This window comes from Phaseolus vulgaris, chromosome 3 (assembly GCF_000499845.2).
Source record: "Phaseolus vulgaris cultivar G19833 chromosome 3, P. vulgaris v2.0, whole genome shotgun sequence".
Taxonomy (NCBI): domain Eukaryota; kingdom Viridiplantae; phylum Streptophyta; class Magnoliopsida; order Fabales; family Fabaceae; genus Phaseolus; species Phaseolus vulgaris.
The window spans coordinates 39,949,956-39,975,454 of NC_023757.2; the positions used below are offsets into that span (position 1 = coordinate 39,949,956).

Sequence of the window (25,499 nt, forward strand, 5' to 3'; positions counted from 1 at the left end):
TTATTTCGTTGATCCGCATAAATAAAAAAATTATTATTACTTTTTTTAAAAAAAATACTTCACTCAATAATTTCACATAAATAAATAAATAAAAAATTGTTTTTAAAAAATTGAATTTATTGTACTAAAAATGAAATATTTATTTTAATCATTTAAATGAGTTAATATTTAGAGTGACAATAAATTTAGTTTTAATTAAAGTGTTCTATTTATAATTTGTTAACAATAATAAAATAAATAAGAAATTTCAATAAGATACTTTTTAAAAATTTAGTCATCTTCATTAAAATATTGTGTAGTAAAACTTTGATTATTTTTACATACATATAAAGGAGATGCAAAACAAAACTTTAATTATTTTTAATCAAGCCTTTTAATAACCCTCATACTTCAATTCATATTTTTATCTTAATTGAATGAATTGAAACATGCATAAAATTTTGATTTTTCAACAAGAGAAATAGTTTTTTTTACAATTAATGAAATTTTATTTTATTTTTTAAAAATATTTTCCTTATACGAACAAGCATGCAAGTCCGCGGACTAGCTTTTATATGGGACGGGCCAGTGAAATGAACCTGCATTTCTTGCACGAGCAGACCAAACACAGGGCGAACCTTCGCAGAACAAACCAACCCACATTACCATTTGTATAAATTCAAAATTTGATATCTAAACAAAATCAATATAATATATACTTGTCAAAATATATTAAATGTAAGTAATGTTATCACTTTCTTGATATTGTTATTTTTTATATAAAACTTAACCTACAAAATCAAAGTAATGTACTACATGTATAATTTAAAGGTTGGACTAAATAAAATTACATTTTGTGCTGTTAGTGATGGTGTAATAGCTTATCGGCATCATTTGATCCCTACGTATGGATTTGCATCGCGTAATAATAAAACTGATTGCTACTTTAGAAAAACAATGGAAATACATAAAATGAAATAATTTAATAAATTTAAAAATTACAAAATCACAAAATATTTAAGACGAGTATTTATTGAGTTCTTAGAAAATTATTCCATATCCAACAAAGATGAATTTATTTGACTTAATTGGATTTTTTTATTTTTTTTACTATTTTAAATTTAGTTTAAAACTAGTTTTTTTATCTAATCTAGTTTGATTTGAAATCAGTTTTAAATTTTAAGTTAGTTTTCAAATTATTTATAAAACTATAAGTCAATTTAAAAACATGTCATAGTCATGATTGTCTCAATGATATCACACTATCACACATTAATAAGTATCTCTAAGTTGAGATCAAGTTGACTAAGTCCTAATTGAATTGATCACGTCTTAATTGAAAGTTAATTACCAACATCTCAATGTTGAACCAACAAATAACTTATGAGAAAGATTTATCTTATTAAATAATGTTTCAACCATAACCATGTTTTTAGTTTATTGGTGTTCAAAGAACATACATGTTTATTTTGCCTTTGTGAAAAGTATCTTTTATGCTATTGATAATTCAAAATCTTTTTAGGATATGCATTCAAAAGCATATACATAATATTACTAGAGTATCATGCAAAGGAATGCTAGCACTCATATATGGCCACGACCATACTATATCTGGTTTCACTTTTCTATCTTTGTTTTTTAAATGAAAATTCATATTCACGGGTAACAAATATCAACTAATTATAATAAATAGTAAAGATGGTCAAATGGTAAATAAGTTAGAAAATTAATGATTAGATAAAAGTTAATATAGGTTTTATAGGTTACCTAATTAATTAAGGGTTTTTTAATAATTTAAAATGGAGTTGAGTATGCAAACAAAATTATATATTGAGATGAATATGGGACGAGATCAGGTAAATGTGTACAAATTTATCTGCATTTACTTATCATTTTAAAAAATCAATTATTATCTATATTATTATCGTACACAGTTAATATGACAAATTCTCATCAAAATCAATCGATACATATAAAAAAAAACAAGTTATTTAAGTTACATATGAGATGTTACCAATTTCGAAATTTCAAATAAGATCAACCTATTCTTTTATTTTATCAACAAATAAAGAAGTTAATAAAATGTATTGAATGTCATTCAATTGAGTTAAAGTGAGATGTTTTCTTTATACACCAAGATTTTGAGGCAAACTCTTGAAAGCTCATACAAAACACTTCGAATGTGTCCAGAAGACTCTACTGTGAATGTTGGTGAATTCCTTAAAGATAATTATTTAAATAATATAATAATTTTATAATATGTAAAATATTTTAACTTTTTTTCTCTCTATGGTTTCACATTCTATTTATTTTCGGGTGTTTTAAAGTCTAAAGAGGTCAATAATAATAAAAATATATACTATTACAATACTTATGATAAGCTTAGGATAAGTTAAGAATGACTAAAAAAATAGTTATCCTCTTTTGTTAGTTAATACAAATTATAAACTAGAGGTATTTTCAGTGATAGATAAATCAACATAAATTTTTTTTTTTTAAGTAGTGCTATTTTACTAGTTATAATTTATTTTATTAATTTATGTTGTTTTTATAGGGTTGAACTCCTTATGATGTTCGTTCTGGTCCAAGATCTTCAATTTTTTTAGGTTTTCGATCTTTTCAAATGGTACCTACAATTATACTCTAAAATTCAAGTCAACTTAGATCCAAATAAAGGATATTATTTTAGAATTAGAATTGTATTACCTTTTACCTTAAGATGCTCACTTATTTATAGTAGGAATGACAAAGCGGGGCGACTTGCTGAGAAAAACGCTAGTCGGGTTACCTATTTCAACTCGTTGGTCCGCTTAGGCTCGTCCCGCATAACCCACAACCCGTGTGGGGCAAGTGTGGGGTGAGGCGGGCTGACCCGCAAAACCTGCATAACTTATAAATCTATCTTTTTTTTTTCTGCACTCCCATATTTTGTTCATTAAGCTTCATATTCTAAAAAGTTATAAAATTACCCATTTCAAATTATACAATATAGAATACAAATTTGTATTTTGGATTGTGTAATGAAATATTGTACAATGTGAAACACATGTTTTAACTTCCAGATTCTATAACCCATGAAGTCTCTTACATTCTATAAATTTTACTCATATATTATTACCTAATTCATCTAAATAAATTATTGTGTTGTGAGAATAAATTTGTGAGATCATTTACCTAATTCATCTAAATAAATAAAAAATTAAATTTATTCAAAAAATTTATTTATTTTTTTCATTAATTTTTTTTTAAAAAAGTATTTTTTATGCGGACCAACTCTTATACAGGTGGGCCAAACACACGACATACCTATGCGGGGTGGGTCAACCCGCATTGTTATCCCTAATATATACGGGTAATATTGTGTCTTTGGCGGTAGGGACAATTAAATTGGGCCCAAATGGAGCTCAAATGTTTCTTAATAACAATTTACGAGTGTTTATTGTGTAATGATCCCTAATAATGTTGTTAATTATTTTGCATTGTTCCGTTCATGAGAAGCGTCAATATGTTTATGTCTTGAGCATTCTACAATTTAGTAGTACACTTACCCCAAGCTTGAGTGTAACGAAGAGTTTAAATTTGAAAGTTCATTTGTTTGGTTAATCGATATGTAGTTGCCTGACCAATGATGTTATATGATATGGTTTATCGATATTTTGTTTTGAAAGAAAAAATTGTTTCTTTATCCTACCGATATTGTTACATGATCAACTTCTCGACATTTAGTGTACACATGCTAACTAGATAATTAACTAATAAATGTTTTCAAAATTGTTTTTATAGTGAAATTTGTATTCATATTCTTTCTTAAGAAACAAAGTTAAATGTCATTTGGTAGAGAGGTCAACATAACAATTCAATTTATTTATTTTTGTTAAAAATATAATTGAAACTTAAAAGTTATATATAATTTGTTCTAACTAAGATTTTTTTATTATTACAGATTGATTTGAATCTTCTATTTATAATAGATTTAATTAAGTTTTAAGTTTTTTTATTTCTATTTTTTTTGTTTTTTTTGTTTAATTATTTTAACTAAATGATGTGATTGTTTGGATATTAAAAAATGTGAGATATTGTGATTGATGTAAAATGATATTGTGATTAGTGTAAAATGACAAATAATTTTATTATTTTAAAAAAAAATACGTTGGATAACAAGAACAATCCCATCAATAATTAGAAAGATAGTTTATTGGTGGGTGTAAATGATAATGTAAACCTTAAATCCTAAACTCTAAAAGTATAACAATCTCATCATCTAACAGATTTTCAATAAAAACAATAAAAATATAATCTTCATTTATATTAATTACGATATATTTTTATATTAATTACAAAATCTCATATCTTAAAACATAAAAATAAAAAAAAATTATATTAATTATAAAATCTCATATCCTAAAACATAAAGATAAGAATCAATATTACAGGATAACAATTCTCGTCAACATAACAATTACCTCATAATGAGAGTAACACAATTGAAAAATCAAGATTTCGAACTAAAATAATAATCATCTCATCATATAAAAAATCAGAGTGACACAATTAAATAAATATTCCTTAGATCAAGAAAATTTATTAAAGATTTAATTCAAAATATCTATAACATTTATTAAGAGGGTCGTCCCATACCATGCTTGCATATTTGGGACACATGGGCGAGGCTAAACTAACAAGTAATATAATAAAGACAATTTCTTCCTGCATCATATCAATTTTTAAAAAATCTAAAATAATAAAAATAATTAAAAAATAAAAAATATTCCAAATAAAAAAATCTGAAACATAAAATTGAAAATGCATTTTGAATAAATATTTCCAGAATTCAAAATGTGTTCTGGATATTTAAATCCAGAATATTTTCCGATCAGGAAGTTTACAACTTTTTTTTAAGGTTATTTTCATTATTTTTTAAGGATATTTTTATCATTTTCAATACCATATGTTGCTTTGGAATTGATATTGTGCGAGAGAAAAGTGCGATAAAGGGAGAGAAAAACTTCATAAAAGAAGAGAAGTGTGTAATGGCGTAGTTGGTGGAAAGTTGTACTTGCAAAAAGTTTTTTTTATTTAATTTCTTTTATAAAATACATTAAAAAAGAATTTATGAACTTTTCAAGTAGATTGACCGTACAAATTTTTTTAGAACTATTAAATGGTAACAAATTAAAAAAAGCTACTTGTTATAAAAAAAGATTAAATATTGAGTAGTTTTAATAATTAAAAATAAAAATAATATTCCATATATCCGGACTATAATCTTGATAAAATACTCAAAATATAAAATGGGAAAAGATTTTATTATAATCAAAGTCCCTGGATTTACACTGGCATTTAAAAATAAAGGTGTTGGATCAAAAGTGTTCCGAGAACAAGTAAATGCATTGAAATTGGAAAGAAAAATAAGTATTGGATAGTGACTGTAGAACCACCCGTTCTTGCTTGACTAAGTTCCAAGAGTTTCTGAACGAACACCTTTTGATATCAAATTCTTACAAATATCTGATCATATGGTTGACCATCACCCCAACTTAGTGTGGGTTATGGTCATTTTAACCCATACATACACTGATCGGAGGGGATGAAATCTTAAGCCAACAAAGATATAGATAAAGCAATAAGACCAAGGAAGAACAAAAACAAAAACATACACTGATAAAATACTTCTATTTCCCCACAAAAGATAAAATTAGACAAAACTTACTCAAAGTCAAATTAACTAAAGCCGCTCCAATGTTTATTTTGCATTTGCAAATGAACAAAGAGCATATGCTCATATATATGATATAGAAAGATAGCAAATGGAAAGGACCAAAGGAAAATTAAACACCAAAAGAGAAGATACAATAACTTTGACGGCCTGTTTACCGCACTGGCTGCTGATTGTAGTGACCTTTCTCTTTTTTCTTGGCTGCAGCCAGCTTTGCACTCCTTGCAGCAGCCTCATTGGCGGCAGCACGTGCGGCAGCATCCATCTCCTTGCTTGATTTTTTCTTCTTCATTGAAGCAACTTTCTTAAGTCTCTCTTTAACATCAATTGCAGAGTTGTCCTCAGTCTTCTCTGTTTCAGGAGTTTCAGATGTTGTATTTCCAGCCTCCACACCATCAGGCTGGTCTTGTGATTCCTTCTGTTCCTTTAAAGATTTGTCCTTCTTCTTTTTCTTTTTAGCATTTTTGCTTTCCCCAGTAGCATTCTCCTTCTTTTCCACAGAACCATTGATATCCTCTTCTTTCTTCTCAGCACCTAAATTTTTGAAGACCAGAAAAAATTTCCAAATAAGGAAGATTCAGTTAGCTACATAGTTTTACCCGAGATAACTAATATATTTAAGGATTACTTTACTTGTTATAGATGAATACAATTAAAAACACATTAACATTACCATGGGAATCATCTTGGCTAGAGGGTTCCTTTGGCGAGTATCCTAGGCCTAGCTCAGCCAAAGCAGCTTCAAGTTCTTCAAGCCCCTTTTTCTTTAATTCCTTCTTTGAAAGTTGCCTTTCAGCTTCTTTTGTAACCACTGATGGTTCAGCAGGCTTCTGAGGAACAGGCTCGATTTCTTCTGGCACTTCTAAGTCATTTTCATGTTCATCCTCGGCATCATCATCAGCATCATCGAGACCTTCTGACTCACTCTCAATTTCCTGGTTTCAAGTATTCATCAACTATACCAGTTAGTGGAAACGTAACCAATGAAACCATCAGGAGAGATAACATTTTAAGTGAGAGAATTACAGCGAAGACTAATTTATTGATTGATTTAAAAAATAGCTAACAGTCAGGATTTTTCAACAACAATAGTAAGCTCATCTACATGTTAGATAATTTTATTCAGTACCTTATTTCCAGACATAGCTAATGAATGATTATTTGTCACGAGAGTAAAAGAGTACAAAGGTCCATATTTAAGTTTGACCGTTGTTGTCATAAAATGTACATCTTTATACGTTTTCCCTCTTTTTGCAGGAGTTTAGATCATCATTAGACATTTATACCATTTAAATATTGTTTCCTTCTGAAAAAGAAAAATACGAGAAGACCGTTCCTATTTCTTTAAAAGTGAAGGCAGAAAAAAATAACACATGAAAAAGTATAAAAAACTTCGTTGCTGTAACAGTATAATAACCCTCCATTCTTTGTTGATTTGATTATAGTTGTGCAACAGTTCTTAATACTTTTCCATGTATCTGATCTTGTGTTTAGCTTCTGTATATATGATTTATGTAATACAAGATCACACACACACGAAGATATAAAGTGGTTCCTTATAATTCCCATGTGTCTGATCTTGCTTTTAGCTGCGGTACATATGGTTTGTGTTAACAACTTCATAATTGCAAGTAAACAAGACTCCAATCATGAAACCATTAACATAAATAATATATATAGCAGTTAAAGCACAAAATCAGACACATGGGGAAGTATATAGATCCACTGCACCGGTAAATCAAATCAGCAAAGGTATAGACTAAGCTGTTAATTGCAAGTAAACAAAACCCCAATCATAAAGTAGTTAACACAAATCATATATACAGCAGCTAAAAAAAGAACAGACACATGGGGAAGTATAAAGAACTGCAGTGCCATTATAATCAAATCAGCAACCCCACAAAGACAAAGGGGAAGTATAAACAATTGCACAATAATGAAATTGTTAACATAAATCACACAGACAGACTATCCAAATATTATCACGAAGCTAGACAACTAAAAAAATTATGAAATTATCAACAAAACTCATACGAATTAACATACATCTATATAAATATAAGAAAACTAGGTAATAATTGTTAATTATTATCGAGATGCTAGACAACCGGATAATCATGATCAACACAGACAAGACAAATAGATAAGTACACAGCTTTCCAGCAAATCAATCAATAGTCAACAACTTTCATGCAAATCTTTCTCCCCCAATATATAAAGCCACCCAATACTAAACACCACATGCAAACCAAGTTCAAATAAAAGTAACAGAGAAATACAAGGACCCTGATGAAGCACCTTGCACTCCCCTGTGCCACATTCATAGTAAATGAAACATTTCAACTCAGATTAATTTTCATCGATGTTTGTGTGTGTGTATGTATAAGCATTACTCAACCATCTATCTCTAAATAGTTATACAGATAGATAGGTAAACAAATTTTTTGTTGTAGCAGTTGTGTCCACGCAACACAACCAATCCAGTCTGGTCAAACACAAACAACAATCCGTGCCAGAAACTACAGGATTCACAAAACACTCCGAGCAATTGGGATAATACGACTTAATAACCACTAAATAATCATCAACATTATTTTAAAGAACGAATAACTAAATGCAATCAATCTACATGTAGATAGATAGACACGAGCACAAACAACAATCCACAGCAAGGTTAAAGACAAACAACAACAATCCAACCCAGTAACTAAACTATTAACAAAAAAACATTCGGATTAACTAGGATTATAGACAGAGATAACTAACAAACAATAAAAAACATTAATTAGAAAAAAAGAACTTAAAAAGTCTACAAGGAGTTTCAAGAAAAAGTCGGGGCAGTAATTAAAACCTCAGTAATGGCATCATCGTTTTGAGTAACGGTCTCGGAAGCAGGCGAAGCAGCCCAAACGGATTCAAGAGGAGCGGTGGTGGCGTAATAGTCGTCATCATCCTCGTCGTCAACATCAGCCCAGGACTTAGAAGTGAGCGGCGCGGGGGCCCAGAAAACGTCCTTCTTCTGAGGGTCTTGGGCCTTGGACGGACCCTGCTCCTTGTCGGACTTCTTCTTCTTCTTCTTCAAGCTGCCAAGCGCGGCGAAGACGTTCGTGCTGCTTATGACGGGCGCCTCATCCCTCCTGCTCCCTCCACCCGCCATTCCCAATCCAACTCACAGTAAGCGCCGGGCAAAGATCGAAAACGCAAAAAAAATGAAAAGCAGAAAATTCTAGGGTTTTGCGGCGGTGTGATCTGAGATGAATGTGAAGAAAACGGAGCGTTTAAGAGTGGCGAAGGAAGAGGATAACGCAGAAGGTAAAAAACAGTGAGTTGAGGAGGTGGAAGGTGAGAGGCGGGGATCAACAACAAATATGGATGATGATGATGTATCTAGGACTGAGACTGTTCGCATAGGATTAACATTACCACTTCCATACATAGATACATACACATACATTTCTTTGGGATTTTATAGGGCCCCGATTCCGTGCGCGTGTTTTTTCGGGTGCGGTAGGGTCCGTGTGGATGTGGTACACTGCTTCTAATCTACACACGTGTCACCAACCTTCCGCAATGAATCATCACATGATCAACACACGTTTCCTTTAAGTATCTTTTCTAATAAATTCAAAAATCTTTTTTTAATTAAAGTATGATGGTTACGGTTTTTTTTAAACATGTAAAAATTGCCTTTGTATCAAACTATTTAATCATTTTTTTTTCTTTTATCTTCTAGTTTCTTATACTAGAAACTCATAGTAACGGTCGATTTTATAGTGAAGATAATGTAGAAATCAATTTTTCTTAAATCAAATCAGATTTTGATAGAGATGTTGGACTTTGAATTCTCATAAGATTATTAAAATATTTTGTTATTTTTTATTCTTATGAATGCTATATTATGTCATCTTTTTTATCAGAACTTCACTAAAATATGTTTACTTCTATTATAATTTTATATCTAATCATTTTTAATTGATTAACAATATAATTTCTGTTATGAATTTATCAAAATTATTTTATTAATAATTAAAAGTCTTCAGAGCTGCCAAATAAAACTCAATTTATATAACTGGAGGAAAGGAAACACATGGTGTATATCCATATTTTATTATATTAAAATAATATATAATTTTATAAGAGTTATTTTAAAAGTATATATGCAATAAATATTTTTAAATGGAAAATTTATTAATTTCTTCTTGAAAAGATTGTACAGTTAATATTTGATTAGATAAATAGTTGTTTTATTTATTAAAAAAAAAATATTCTATAAAAAATATATTTTATATAATGATATGATTATATAAATAATAATTAACTATTTATCTTTTTTAAAATAGAATTTTATTGAGGTTAATTGTCATAAAAGAATATGTTTCCCAAGTATTTAGTTGGTTGGAATGAACTTTTGAAGTAGAATTTTGAATTTGAACACTTTAAAATAAATACGAAGAAAAGTAAGTTTATCTTAAAATGTTTTAAATTAACTTTTTTAATTATCACATATTTTGTATTTTAAAAGTATTTTTTTGCAGTAGAAACATTTATATCATTTTTTTTTATAAATCTTAGCAAATGAAATATAAAAATTATATGAAATTTTTATAATTATTAGATGGGATAAGATGATTAGGGTCTAGTAAACTAACCTATTAACAGTCATCAATTTATTAAAACAAAGTAACATTTTTAGTCAGTTTTGTTCCTGTCATGCACCACCAGCAAGTAGATATTAAAAATAATTCATTTAGATAATAATAAAAAATTATAATTTAAATAATTTCTATATTTATTGTGTTATTTGAAAATGTATAATTACTAATAATTATAAATTAAATTTTAATTATCAATTATAATTTAAGTAATATAATAAGTGAAAATAACTATTACTTCTATTTATCTAATAAGAAAACATTAAGTAATTAATCACTACTTAGGAAATATTCATGTTATTAAGTGTTATTTAAAAATAAAGCTTAGTTTACCCCACAAATTGTGTCTTGTTCAAAGAAATAAATAAGCATATTACGTTAGAAAACTGCTTTAATTGATATAACTGCTAAATATACGTCCTTAAATAAATGGGCATTAAATAATTAAAAGAAAAAAAGTGAATGCATTGAATTTTTATTATTTGTTAGAAAGATAAATATAAAAGAGAGAAATATTTGTTTAAAAAAAACTTGAAAAGAAATGGAAGACAAAATTACTTTTTTATTAAATTATATGTTTGTAGTCATTGAAATTTGTGATAAATCTAATTTCGTTTTATAAATATAAAAAAGTTGACTATATAAAAGAGAGAGATTTATTTACTAATAGTCACTCCCACAAAAAAGTCATTAAAAATCATATTTAGAAAGTACTTGAAAAAACAACTTCAATCAAATTCATTACACCATTTCATAATTTAAAAGAATATTACTAAACTAATTTTATTATGAAAATAAGTTTTACTATATTATTAATTATAATTTATATTTTCTTAAAGTAATTAAATTTTATTAAACATTTTAGTACTTTTATTTTCTTAAATTATATATAGTTTTTATTTAGACAAGTCACTTTATTTAAGTGAGTTCATCTAATAAGTATTAATTGCATTTTATTTTTATTTATTTAAAACAAATATTTATTTATTTCTCAATTTAAACTTCTATCCTGTTGAAATTCTTTTCTAAGATTTTGATTGCGTGTAATTTTCGCATATCGTGTGGTGGAATATTAGTTTTTTTAATTTATAATGTTAATTTTTTTTTATTTAAACTACATAAAAGATGATCCAACAAATACTACAAATATTACAATAATTAATTATTTTTATAAAATTGAAATAGGTAACAAGTAAAAATAAATAAATTACAATAAAAAATTAAATATAAAAGAAATTAATAAGCTATCACGTAAAATCAAATTAATATATATATGTGTGTATGAGTGAAAGTTTGGTTATTGGAGAGCCAAATTTTCACATTCCTTTTCATTTCTGGCACAAAAAATCTATTGGAATTCAGTTCATGAGGGGTCCAATTCTCACTTGTGAAAAGTAAAATCTTACCTTCTATATACACCCTCACTCAAATTACAGAGAAGCTCAAATTATACTAAGGTGCAAATTTCATCTTAGAAATTAATTTTGTAATATTAAATTAGATTTGAAAAAAATCTTAAAATAAATTATTCTGAAAAGTTTTACCAATAATTTTTTGTTAGTTAAACCAATTTATAAAGTTAATAAAACAAACTACTAGTTTAGTTAAGCTAATAAGCTTATAAAACATACCTATATTGAGTTTCATTGGGGGTATTTTGATGCCTAAAAGTTGAGTAATAAAGTTCATCTTTTGTATCTCTTTTTTTAATGATCTTTGATGGACCACACAAGATACAATATAGAAAAATATGCAAAATTATAAATCCAGACATTGATGGTTTTATGTTGTTGTTCCAATGGTGAACATGACATTACTTGTCATTCACCAAAATATGACTAGTTTGTAGATGGGTGAAGGAAAAATACTAGATTTATGGTTGTTGTGACACAACAACGTCACATTGAGTTCAATTATTCTTGACATGTTGTCATTCAAGTTATGTATATCCCACTATTTGTTGTAGTTTTTTTAGGTTTAGTAATAAAGATTACAAAAAGAAGGATATTCAAGTCTAGACAATACAAATGGTGGATCTGGGGAAACATTTTTTTAAAGAGGTTTATCAGAGTAAAAAATTCACAATAACTAAAAAGTATTCACGACAAATCAATATTTTCTAGACATTTTTACTTTTTGTTTTGTGCATCTCTCTTCCTATTACTATAGATTATTATTACTTTACACATCACAATAAATCTAAAGTGAGGAAGAGAGATAATTTCAAACAGGTTATTAATTTGATTTTCTTCCCCCAACCTACTTGATTAGTGTTTTTTTAAATACACTAATTTTAAATACAGCGTATTAATTCAATTAAATTGAATGTATTCAAGGTCTCCAACTGAATGTAATTATGTGAGGTCATCGATCCCATAAGATCTTGAAAGCTTATTAACCTTATTGATTTATGTCCGAGTCTAAGAAATTGTAAAATCATGGACCGATCTTATAACCAGAGAAAAAGAATTTAGTGAAGAAATTAATGAAGATCTCGTCTTTGATGCGTATGCGAATAAAGTCTTCTTAATACACAATAAAGACTAGGAAATAGAAGGGATGAAGAAAATACGAGAATTATGAGAATTATGGTGATTGATACGTATGCGAATAAAGTCTTCTTAATACACAATAAAGACTAGGAAATAGAAGGGATGAAGACTCACTATAAGTGGGAAAGGCGACCAATCAAGAAGGACACACTCTAATTAAACTTATGCTCTAGTTATGAGTCATCTTTCTTGATGAGAACAATATATGTAACAAACAATAATCAAGCTATATGACCTGTTCAATTCTTTTGTAAAATACATTTCAGTCCATTATCTCAGCCACACTGAAATACAATGAAATAATAATAATAAATAATAATAATAATAATTCCCTGAGCATTTGAAAACATTCTTATCTGATGAGGGAAGAAGCATTTCCCGTTTATCGATTTTGAAGTTAAATGGGAAATAAACTCAGAAATTCATGATGAAGCAGAATTGTCAAAAGTCGTTCCTACATGCTGAATGACAAAACCGTAGATCTTTCTCTTCAATTTCTCAATCTTCTCTGTAAGTGAATCATCCCCTTTGGAAACCACACGGTCCAGCCATGCATTCACACGCTTCAAGTGCGACAAAACAACAGCAATGGAGCCACCATCCAGGGGCAATGTTTTTTTCCCATCAGCTGCACACTCTCCAAACACTTTAAATCCTGCATCAAGGGACTCCTCAACAAACCGTAGAAACCACATCTGCATTTCAGATAGCAATTTTGCTCCAAGCTCTACTGTCTCTTTCATTCCACTACCTCTTGTCCACACACTGGCACTCATACTGGATGGTGGTGATGAAGGAACCTTCACATGGTTCTTAGCTGCACCCAGAGAGTGCCTTTTTGACAAGCTTTTCTGCAGTGTTGATGGTGGGTCAGCGGTGGTGCCAGTAAGAAGGGATACTATCTGTAGATCAGTGGCCAAGGCAGCTTCGACCCAGAGAGTGAGTGATTTTGACTGTTCTGTCGGAATGCTGTTGTCATCAGGCGTCTCTGAATAATATCTGTTCGCAACAGCTTCAGCCATCGCAGTTGATTTCAAAACATCATCGTAGATAGTGAAAAATCTGTCTATGGTTGGCAAAGGATTTCTAGCCTGGCACACTGAGCACAGGTCTGAAAACATGCTGATAGGTCGAAGGAACAAAAACAAACGCATCATTTATGTTAGCCATCAAGGAGAAACAAAAACAAACGCATCATATATGCAAAAGGAAAAATATGAATTGAAATCCTTGAAAAGAAAATAGAATTTTAAATTGTAGGTTTAAATATTGAAACTTCCGATAGAATTCAAAAGTTTGGAATATTGTAGGCTCTTTTCAAGTACAAAATTGAGGTAAAAGTGGAATTGTTACCTTAAATTTCTTATAATACATTCAGTAGCATTGGCCTCCTCTAATGCTTCAGCAGCAGCAGCAGAGGCAAGAACCTTTCTTTGCATTGCTTCCTGCATTGGGTTGATAAAAAGGGACTTGGACTTATTATATCAAATCAACCGAGCCTCTTCATCAAAAATATAAAAATTAACTGACTCTGTTCTAGCCCCTTTCCTATCATGAAGAAATATACCTATCTATTCTTTTGGCTTGTTTTTGTTGGATGAAAATATCCTATTGTTGTGGACTAAAAATTATGTTAAGAAACCTGTAGTCTGGATGCTAACACTTGTGAAACAGATTATAATATGCGAAAAGCATAATTCCATATATTAGTATGTGAAAAATATTGCTGCTGCCCTTGGTTTTTGTCGTACTACTCACTGTCACCACACTGCATTTTACTTTAGAAGGGTACAAAATCTATTACTTCTTGGGACAAAATTTAGGTGCAGTTAACTAGATATCTTCAAAAGACTGTTATCTAATTAGTATTGAAAAGTAATCAGTTCAATAGAAGTGTTAGCTGGTTACCAATGGAAGCTCAGAGCTGTGGCAAAAAGCATTAGAGTTTTCTCCTTATTATGTTTAATTCTAGATTATATCATATGATAACGACAACGCAGTAGTAAATTGTCAAAACCCATACCTTTCCGAGTTTTGCAAGGTTCCCAGACACAGCATCTATTGGAACACTTCCATCGGTCCATTTCTTTTCATGAATGGTGATACCCATAGCTGCAAAATTGGATTTGTCTCCAAGGACACAACTCTGAGGAGATAAAGCTTTAGTTTTCTCATTGCTGGAAGAATAATTGCTACCCGGTTTATGACCACTCACATCACTCAAACGCCTTGACATCGCAGCCTGCAAAATTATATCAGTATTAGGGTCAAAACCAAACATATACCAAGTGAGGTTTATTGTTCCTAAAACAAGAAAAACAATTGCAATTGACCTCTTCATAAGCTCGATCACAAGCAATTACGTTCTAAGTTAACACTTTCTACATTTGATTCGTCTCAATTTCATTTACCTGAGTACGCAAAATTGCTTGCGCGTCAACCTTACACTTAGAACCACTCTTTTCTTTGTGTTCAGGTTCAACAGGAGTGACCGGCGGTTGCTCATCCCAATTCTTCCTCGCACTCTTGGACCCGACCAGCGCATCGGAGACCTTCGAGATCCCGGCGACAATGGTGGCCATCTTCTTCTTTGCGGCGGAGTCCACCACCACCGGCGAGACCTTGAGCCCGCCAGACAACCTCCTCCCGGGAGAAAGCGACGCCCGCCGCGGACTAGGTGACGGCTGCTTCCTCCCGTTCGGAGAAGCCTGCCGGTACCTCGACGGCACAACAATCGCCGGCTCCCTGGACACCTTCCGATTATCCTCACGCGCCGAAACGAGGCTGGGAACCACGCACTTGGACGGCACGGGAGACGCGGACCTCTTCCCCTTACCGGCGGGAGAGGGATCCCGCTCAGCCGCAACAACAGCGGTCTTGTTCCTGGACGCCGAATACGACCTCTTGGCAGTGGCCGGGGAGGAGAATCTCTGCGGAGGCAAGTTGTCGCGAGGCGCGAGAGGCTCTCGGGAGACGCGTTCTTTGTCTTTAGGTTTCTGTTCTTTGTGTTTAGGTTCTTCGGGGCTAGGGTTAGTATTTCGGGGTTGGGTGGGGTCGGGGTTGGAGAGGTAGAGGGAGAGCGGGTCGTGGTCGGAGTCAGGGAGGGGTTGGATGAGAAAGTGACGCGTGGTGGGGGAGATGCGAGCGACGAGGGGCTCAGGGGTGCCTAGGAAGGGGTGGCGGCCGGCGAGGGGGCGGATGGCGGAGACGGAGGGGAGGGGGGAGTCGAATTGGAAACGGTCGACGTGGACGAACTGGCCTAGCTGGAGGCGGTTGGAGAGGATGAGGTCGGTGTCGGGGTGGGAGAGGAGGACGTAGGTGGAGTTGAGGGAGTCGGAGAGGTTGAGGTAGAAGCCTTGGTTGGACCAGAGGTCAGAGCCTGCGAGGGCGGGGACAATTCCGATGACCTGGAGGAGCGGGGAACGGTGGTCGCCGGTGACGCGGGTGTTGGTGTTCATGGCCTGAAGCATTTTGAGGAGAATGCCTGGGGTGAGAGAAGCCATTGGTGTTGGTCTGAGAGTGATTGAGATGAAGCCGTTACAGGGTGGTTTTGTATGCGCTGTGTGATGCCTCTTTGAATTCAAATATTTGTCCCGTTACTCGTGATTCTCTTCTCTCTTCTCTACTTACTATTATCACGCCATTCTTTTTTTTTTTAATTAGGATGCCCTACCCCACTCCACTCCTATTCACGTTTCAACGTTTCTTTCACTTTTCAAATTATCTCCTCTATAATTTTATGTGCTTTTTATTCTTAAATTGCGTCGATCTCTACAATTATATATTTTTTTGCTTGTATATATATAAATTGTAATCAAAATAAATGAGCAGTGAAAGATTGAAACTGCACTTTCTGCTGTTATCAATAGTAAGATGAGCTCTATGTTTGGTGCAAATTTAATTTAGCTAATATTGTTGGTAGGATGGACTATGATTCTCTTGAATTTTATAAAAAAAAAATTTGTAATTTTATCTCGAATTTACTAGAGAACGGATGATTTTAAAAAAATAATAAAAATGAGTAAATTGTATTTTAGGGACACAATTTTATTCTTATAAAATCATCATTCAACAAGGACTTTTATGGAAGCAACTAAGTAATACTCTGTCTCATGTTCAAATCTTGAACATGCATTGGTTGTGTGGTTTAAATTTTTTTGGCCATGATGGTCTTCAATCTCTACCATTGCCTTGACCTGAGCATTGGAGAGAACTTCCACATCCATGAAGAGTGGAACAAGTTCCCTGTGGTGCTCATTAGGATGAACCTGATACCATTGCAGCAATAGTGGAGTATGGTAATTTCATTACTGTTGCTACTTATTATAGACATCCTGAACTTATTAACCATTTTGTAAAGGTATTAGGAAGCACAATAATTGGCTCGAATAGAAAATTCTTCTTTTTATATATATACTCTTTTTTTTCTTTGTTGGATAATTGGATTGGATAATTGGATTGTAATATTAAGAAGTTGTCCTAGCTACGAAAGACTTTGTAATTATATTGAAGTTGTTATATATATATATGACTCTTCCTCTTGCAAGAAAAATCGATTATTGGTGAAGTCGTTATGTATTAGGACGATTTTAGTTAATTAACAACATTTTTTAGTTAATCAAAGTCACGCTCAGTGAGAACGATTTTATTAGAATTTTTTTTAACAAAAATCATGACGACTTTAATATTACTCAATAGCTTCCGTCAAAGTTGTCTTATTGAATGTGGACTCTAGAATAGTGAAGTTGTGCCCAGAAATATGAATAACCCAATTTTGTAATATTTTTCAAAACTACTTATTTTCGTAAATTTGATATAAAAATTACACAATTTAGGTAAATTTTCCATGATTCTCCATATGCAAATTATTTCTTTGGGATGTTAACCAAAATAGTGCAATTTTGCACCAATATTATTAAAATGAGTAAAAAATGGACAAGTCGTGATTGAGAAACATGACTTCAATATTCTAAAACCATCATACACGAAGATGACTTCCCTTTCATTTTAAAATTTTCACTAAAATCATCATTTGTCCTCAAAAGTTTAATTTAAAAAATGTTGTGAATAAATCATGTTTACTAGATACGACTTTGATTAACCTTAAAATGTTGTTAAGTTTTTTTTTTATAAAAGTGAAGTCATAAGGAATATGACGAATTAAGGATAAAAAAATACACAAAAGTCATGCATGATTGTGTAGACTTTTGTGTATTTATTTTATACTAAAGAACTTTAGTTCAATTGTTTTTATTTAGTCTAAAATGAAAAAAATTCCTTTTAAAAAGTTGGATAAAAAATTATAGAGGCATAAATTATAAATATTTTATTGTTTAACTTATTTAATTAAATGTGAATAATTAAAAAATAAAATGTAGGTTCTGAAATGACATGTAGATTACTCAAAGTTGTGCTTAGTAAGCACAACTTCTTCACAACATTTTTTAAACAAATTTCGTTAAGAGAATTGACAACGGAATGTTTAAAACAAAATAGAAGTGATTTTGCATATGATAACTTTATAAGAATGAACTTGTCCTCCTCAAACACCTTTTTATGTAAGTTTTTTCAAATCTATCCATTTAAAAAAAAATGGTGCACATTTGCACCATTTTTGTAAAATTTCCTACTTCTTTAAGCAGGCCCAATAACCAGCTTAAAGATAATTTGGGGGCAATATTCTTTTGATTTTCACAAATTTTACTTTTGTATATTTTCTTTTGTTAAGTTCAAATATGTCTAACCTGAATGTGTGTAGAGAGTTACATCTTGATTACATTGATATACGTGTAAACTTTCATTTTCAAATTTCCTTTTACAAATAAAGAAAATACATAATTTTTTACTTATCTTATATTTACCTCTTTCCACACATTTTATGGCGTGTTAAGATTGGGGAAATTTTAGTTTCTTTAGCAAGTATTTTTTTTTCGCTTTGTTTTGCTCTTTCTCTTTATTTTATCTTTGTAAGGTTTTAAGATATTGTCTTAAAAATAATATTTTCTATTTTTACATTTGATCTAACTTAGAATTTGTGATTCATAAAAAATAAGACAAAATACAAAAAGGTGAATATATCTTTCAAATACTTCTTTTTATTGGCTTTGTGCTCACTGTATTCATCACGGTTTGACTTGTTCACATGTTTAACCAGCACTTTAGAAGCCAAAAAATGTAATGGGATCCATGTATCACAAGCTATAGGTAATTCAGACTTCACTTTGTAGTTTTCTGCTACCTGTTTTAGCAACCGCACATGAAACACCAGGTGAATCTGAGTAGTCCCTGCACCTTTTCTGAGTCCATTGCCACCCCTTCTTCAGATACAGTGTGTCTAAGGTATTCTGCACTCAAAGATTGAACCTTTTTTTGTTTTCAAACAAGAATGATGACTGGGCTTGAGTATCCATTATCCCATAATTCTTAGACCTGCCTCTCTATTTCATCCTTCTGGCCCTTGACTCTGTAACAAGTTTATACTGTGAGACTTGGCCCATAAAACCTCCTCAAAATTTACCAAGAAGTGTTTCTAATTCTTCCTAAGATACCCAGAATCATGGCATATGCTCAAACTCTTTTAAGGGTTACTTTAAGCCTACATTTTTTTTATGCTAGCCAAATTTGCAGAACATGTAACTAAATAACATGATATGGTAATGTTACAGAAATAAAGGCACAAGTAGAGTCTCATCGTTATCGTTATTGGTTGTCTCAATTTAATTCAGATGTAAAAAACTATGCCAACATGATATAAAACATGGTAGTAAAACTGAACTCTTTTTTTTAAACTTAAAATTTACTGTTTTTATTGCATAGGTAGAAATTGCTTCAAATGTTCTTTTAAGCTAACATTTTTTATCATCCAATATGAATGTGTTCAAGCGGAAAAGAGATATTAGGGTGTGCAACTTTTTTTAAAAGGCACTTTAACCAACTTTTATAAAAGCAATTTTTCTTATTTTTTTTATCAAATTGAAGTTCTTTAATTCTTTAAAAGGTTTTTTCTCTCTCGAATATGGCCAACCCCATTTCTCTTTTTAAGAAGATAAATAAAAAGAATTGATCCAACAGTTGATAAGAAAATCCTATGTTTCTTTCTTTTCAATATAACCATATCACAGAGGTTAACAGCACAGGAGAATCCAAATCCTTTAAAATGAAAATAATATTAATTAAAATGTGCCCAAAATTATCTTACAATCAGATAAACAAATGTATCTAACAAGGAATGCAATTTTTTTTTCAAGAATATACAGTAAAAAAACTGGAGGGGCACATTCTTGAAGTGCTCCTTGGCTTAATGAGTAAACTATAAAAAAATTACAAATAAATATATACTGAAAGCTTTCATCAGGATGGTTGTTAGCCTTCCATGCCGCAGTAAAGAAGAGCCAAAAGAGATCATTATTGGGAACTGACAACCCTTTTCTGATGGATCATCATCTGTTACTGTAGCCAAACCAGTGAAATCACAGTCCCAGTCCTGTTGGCTATTTACTTGATAATACATATTAAAGGCATAAGAAGCATTCCCTAGGAGAGTTAGAGTGTTACAAGAAGAACCATACCCCAAAGCAGTACAATCTGATTGGCTACAAGCATAGTCAATGCTAGCAGCCAATAAGTGTAGATCTTTCACTTCTGGATCCAAGATACACCACCGTTTTTCCATGTATTTTACACCCTCCACTGGGACCAGACCCTTATTCTGTTCAAGTCCTGCCAAATCCAATTCATACTTTGGTTTGCCATCAAACTCAAAAATCCCCCAGTGCCTCTCAAAGTTGCCAGGAGCAATACTTTTGGCATTCTCATCAATCAGGCTGAATAGATAAATGTCAAGTATACCTTTCCTTTTAGGAGTACCATTTCCACTCAGTGCATGCTTAAGCAAACCCATGTTGAACCTTTTTGCATTCTGGACATTGGCATTCTTATCACCATCAGTTGGCCACCCAACTTCTCCAACTATAACATCCATATCAGGAAATCCTGACTTCTCTAAGGCCCAGAGAAGAGTGTCCAAATTTGCATCAAACACATTGGTGTAAACTGAATTGCCATCTATAAGAGGCCTGTTATTTCCGTCAAAAAATGCAAAATCAAAAGGGAAATGATCATTTCCATAGAGACTGAGGAAAGGGTAGATATTGACAGTGAAAGGTGCATTGTTTGCATACAAGAATTGGACTATTTCAATGGTCTGGTCTCGTACTTCAGGCCTGAAGTCACCAGCTGATGGCACTTGGTTTGAGTCTGGGGAGTAGTAAGCATCAGCATTGAAGGGAACAGTGACTTTGATTTGTGAACCAAAGCCCCAACTATTGAGAGCTATCTGTATGTTCTTAAGAGCGGGCAGGGTTGTCTGTAGATAGGAGCCATTATATTCCTTAAGGAAAGGTTCATTACCCACTGCAATATACCTGCATCACAAGCATAGTGCAGAGTAGTGTTAAAATTTGACTTGAACATACACACAGCAGAATCTCATATATTGAACATTACATAATGTCATTTAAACTCCTTAATTGAGGCACTGTAGCATGCTTCTAATTGATCAACTTTCCTTGGAACACTAGTCTTATTCTAATACTTCAATAAGCTAAATAGATAGAGATTATGATATGCATTGGAAGAAGTTTGATAAACTCCTGAAAAGTGAAATCAGTTGCTACATAACTGAGTAATAGCGGCTTCCGTGAAAATTTTGGGATACTATAAAAAATTGGACCAAGAAAATGAAACACTGACCAGTAGCATCTCCAATGAAAGAATAAAAATATAATAAACAAAACCGAAAAAATGCAAGATGCCATGGAAGAATGGAGAAAGGGGCATGGATGAGTCAAATAGTGGAAAATTGGAGAGCAAGAGACTATCGTTTGAGGAAAAGAAACACAAATAATGCAATCATGAATGTTGTATATACTCATAGGACTACTTAACTTGATATTTAGTCCACCAGGGTACATGTAAGTAGTGACATTTTCATAAACCCAAGAATCTGCAACCTGAGGATTCTTACTCATATCCTCCAACATGTTGTTGGGTATTGCCAACATTACTTCAATATCAGTCCCCATCAGAGCTGCCATAATCCACTCTTCAGCATCAAACAGCTTCAGTTTATTAACACCGTTTTCTTGAAGCATCTTGACCACCTTACTTGGTGGAAGCTTGTGAGTAGCCATGGTTCCCCAGTTGACTCCAACCCCTGAGCCACATGAGGCCATGGTTAAGAAGACAAGAAGAAATGCCACCAAGTTCCCAACACATGGTGCCTTTTCTTGTTCCATTTTATGGCTTTTTTTTTTCTATATTCTGGCCTTGAAACTAGCAAAGATTCAAGAAAAGTGACAGAACAGAACCCAAACAAATGGGAGAAAAAGAAAGGGGAAGGTATGAGTCTTTGGTCAGGAATTTATAGACTAGGAGAGGTTTCTTTGTGAGTGCGTGTGGTTCAGTGCCTTCACAGAGAAGGTAAAACAAGGACTAGATCCTTGAGTTTTTTACAATAACATAAAATGGAACAAAGATTCGTTCCTTAATTCAGTAATAATGCCAGCATGTGTTGCATTAGTGTTAAGCCTTAGCTCATCATCGTAATCATAATCATATAATAGTACAAGACTAAAAGGAGTTTTGTTAAAGCCAATCAAGTGGCTCTCCTTAAGCATGCATACGAAATCACTCACATCACAGGGCATTTGGGCCATTAGATAAATTAAATGCTGTTTAGAGGGGCAATATTCTATGAGGTTTACTCTTTCTCTCTAAGGAGAAAATCCAATCATTGATTAGAAAAATAAATCATTAACTTTGAGTTTATGCACACACTCTCAAATCCTACAAAATACATGTGCTTTTTAAGATAACTATTATAAAAAAAATATTAAACTCATCATATATAATAGTTTGGCATTGGATGACAATATCATTATGTGTAACTTCTTTTCTCATTAATATTTATGAATATGAATATATACAATAAATTGTGTGAATATTAAAATTAATCATTTTTTTCATTTAGTATAAAGTTAGGTTGATTTAGTCAAGGAGTTGGAACAAGTGATTAATGTATTGAAACTTAATTCAAGGCATACAAACATAGTGTAAGTTTTTTTATTCTTGAGGGAACTTATCTTGAGTTTCTGATAGAAGTATATAAGTCTGAAGTGAAATCTTTAAGAGACTAATGGTCATATATTCTCAAATAGCAATTTGTTCTCAGAATGAAAAAACGTGTTGGAAATTTTAAAATCTCCATATTCTCAAACTATAAGAAATGTAAAGAATCAAGCTCTGATGCTCTAAAGAAAAGGCAATCAAGAAGTATTCTCTTTGCCATAAAGAAAGTTATATGGAGAATAATCAGATCACAGAGCTATTTTCTTATAATTTAGGAAGTGATTATGTTCAGAATATTCACAGAGCTACTTTCCTATAGTTTAGAAATATTCTAAGAGGTTTACAACATTCTCTCTGGTGTGATGCTCAAGTGACTAACCATAAGGCATGTGGTTTTGGTTTTTGTTGAACAGATGAATACTTATTGACAGAGATGCTTTTATCAAAATGAAGTTTGATAACATTAATAAGGAAAAAGAGATGCTTTTCTCTATGTTTTTTGAGCAGTTTTCTATTTGATATAAGTGTTCTGTAGCGTAGTGAAGTATAGTGTTGTTGGTCATGCAAAATGGGCACAGAAGACACTTTGGTTGTGGACAACGCATTGACTAGTAATTGACTAGAATAGAATAGAGACAGGGTCGTCAATTCTATTACTTTCCACCTTCAATTTACGTGTACTCTTAATCCTATTATCCTTTGGGTGTATCTTTTTAGTAAAGGATGCATAAGCATATCCTTTTGCTTTAACAAAAGGAGAGTACGTCTAAGGACTCCATTTTGTATTACAAAGAGCAACACCACTTCCCAAATCTAGAAAATTAAATAGTCAAAAGTTAACCTCCCATGAGCATTCTAGTTTTCCAAATATTGTTTTATGATTAAGACCTTCAAAATTATGGACATAGCCTTTTTTTTTTTATGATAAAGACCTTCCTCCAAAAATGAGTTATATGATGAAAGAGCCTCTATCTAAAATTGTCAATCCTTCACTTAGGGCGGGAGGGACAGACTCTCTAGTCTAACTTGCTGGCCTGCTTACCCATCTTGCATAATCCGCAGTTCGTGCAAAGTGCACGACGGGCTGACCCGCATAACTTGAAAATCTAGAAAAAAAAATTTCACTCCCATATTTTTTTCATGCAGCTTCATTTCACATTCCATAATTTTTACTTACATCTTATCACGCACGCGTCGTGAGAATAATATTGTGAGATAGTTATCTAATGCATCTAAATAAAAAAAAGAATCAAATTTATTCAAAAATTTTATTTAAATTCTTTTATTAATTTTAAAAAAATGTATTTCTTATGCGCGCTTACTCACAGGCTCGTGGGTCAACCCTTATGCGGGACGAGCTACTAAAATCAGCCCGTATATTCTATGCGGGACGGCCAAATGGGGAATGAGTCAGTCTGTATTGTTGTCTCCTTCACCAGATTATAACTGAAAAGAGAATTTTTTTTTTATTGAAATGGAACAATTTTAAAATTATATTAATCAAATCACAGTTATAAACTAGTATCTTTCCTCAATAATAAGTTGTTAATTTAACATTTTCAATTTAAAATCTACCTAAATCAAAATCTACCACTCCTTAATTAACTTAAGTAGATACATCTCTTGTCCTGTCATCAAATAAAGACATATTCGTTGTACATTAATGGCTTTTACATCACTTAGACTGTTGTAATATTACTATTTATCTTGATGCAACCATAACTCATTTGATTATAGCTAGAAAAGTTGTCTACAATTGTAATAAATTGAAATTACATTATGCTATACTTATTCATTATTAAAATAATTTGACTTTCAATATAATAATTATAGAAAATGATAATGTACAGTTATGAATGAATCAATATACAACAACAGATTTCATTAAATAAAAACAAATAGTTAATATTTTCACAACTCTTTATGATGTAACATTGAACAACAACAGCATACAAACTCCTTCGCTAAAACTGTGCATCAGTACACTTTATTGAGTAGCAAATTTTTTTGGACGAACTGATTACAAATAAAAGACATAGTTTATTCTTGTTGGCTAAATGGAAAGCTGATAAGCAAAAGCATGCATTTGACGGAAATCTAGGGAGGGCAATAGTACACTATTTGACAAAAAGTTTTCATAACACAGGATTTTTACTCTTAATATATTTGTTAATGTTAGGCTAAGAGATGATACTTCTTTTCAATGTGACGCAGTATTTGTCAGTTCCAACTTCCAACCAATTAACGATTGTTTGCAGAGGAAGCACCAAATTTGCATTGGAGCTTCATATTAAACAAAATAAGCAGATAAACTGCTCAAAAACTTGTCCACTTGTCCATTGTAATCCACTAAGTTCTTCAACCCTTTTTATCCTTTCTTTTTATCACTTTACTTACCAACCAATCAGAACCACCATTTTCAGGAAACCCTTGACCTTGTTCGAAATCTAATCCACGATTGAAGCAGAGGTT

At 31.7% G+C, this 25,499-nt stretch overlaps 3 protein-coding genes across 3 annotated transcripts; all 3 read right to left on the reverse strand.

Moving 5' to 3' along the window:
• Positions 1 to 5,633: 5,633 nt before the first annotated feature.
• LOC137807640 (uncharacterized) lies at positions 5,634 to 9,145 on the reverse strand. Its single transcript, XM_068608369.1, has 3 exons — positions 8,547 to 9,145; positions 6,369 to 6,630; positions 5,634 to 6,229 (listed from the first exon to the last, which is right to left on the reverse strand). Exons 1-3 carry the CDS (start codon positions 8,850 to 8,852, stop codon positions 5,850 to 5,852), a joined length of 948 nt encoding a protein of 315 aa, XP_068464470.1. The 5' UTR covers positions 8,853 to 9,145; the 3' UTR covers positions 5,634 to 5,849.
• Positions 9,146 to 13,105: 3,960 nt separating this feature from the next.
• LOC137807642 (uncharacterized) lies at positions 13,106 to 16,560 on the reverse strand. The gene is made up of 4 exons (XM_068608372.1): positions 15,311 to 16,560; positions 14,923 to 15,141; positions 14,253 to 14,344; positions 13,106 to 14,021 (listed from the first exon to the last, which is right to left on the reverse strand). The coding sequence occupies exons 1-4, from the start codon at positions 16,400 to 16,402 to the stop codon at positions 13,322 to 13,324; spliced, it is 2,103 nt and encodes a 700-aa protein (XP_068464473.1). The 5' UTR covers positions 16,403 to 16,560; the 3' UTR covers positions 13,106 to 13,321.
• A 3,489-nt stretch (positions 16,561 to 20,049) lies between these two features.
• LOC137807643 (glucan endo-1,3-beta-glucosidase 8-like) lies at positions 20,050 to 22,409 on the reverse strand. Its single transcript, XM_068608373.1, has 2 exons — positions 21,846 to 22,409; positions 20,050 to 21,322 (listed from the first exon to the last, which is right to left on the reverse strand). The coding sequence occupies exons 1-2, from the start codon at positions 22,193 to 22,195 to the stop codon at positions 20,209 to 20,211; spliced, it is 1,464 nt and encodes a 487-aa protein (XP_068464474.1). The 5' UTR covers positions 22,196 to 22,409; the 3' UTR covers positions 20,050 to 20,208.
• Between the last annotated feature and the right edge of the window lie 3,090 nt (positions 22,410 to 25,499).

Excerpts from the sequence above, each read along its gene's own strand:
- LOC137807642 (XM_068608372.1), bottom strand. The coding sequence starts at position 16,402 with ATGGCTTCTCTCACCCCAGGCATTCTCCTCAAAATGCTTCAGGCCATG. Across the intron at positions 15,142-15,310 it reads AAGCAATTTTGCGTACTCAG|GCTGCGATGTCAAGGCGTTT; the intron begins GTAAATGAAATT and ends ATAATTTTGCAG. Across the intron at positions 14,022-14,252 it reads TGTATTATAAGAAATTTAAG|CATGTTTTCAGACCTGTGCT; the intron begins GTAACAATTCCA and ends TCGACCTATCAG.
- LOC137807643 (XM_068608373.1), bottom strand. The coding sequence starts at position 22,195 with ATGGAACAAGAAAAGGCACCATGTGTTGGGAACTTGGTGGCATTTCTT. Across the intron at positions 21,323-21,845 it reads CCTGGTGGACTAAATATCAA|GTATATTGCAGTGGGTAATG; the intron begins GTTAAGTAGTCC and ends CTTGTGATGCAG.
- LOC137807640 (XM_068608369.1), bottom strand. The coding sequence starts at position 8,852 with ATGGCGGGTGGAGGGAGCAGGAGGGATGAGGCGCCCGTCATAAGCAGC. Across the intron at positions 6,631-8,546 it reads ACGATGATGCCATTACTGAG|GAAATTGAGAGTGAGTCAGA; the intron begins GTTTTAATTACT and ends ACTTGAAACCAG. Across the intron at positions 6,230-6,368 it reads TAGCCAAGATGATTCCCATG|GTGCTGAGAAGAAAGAAGAG; the intron begins GTAATGTTAATG and ends TCAAAAATTTAG.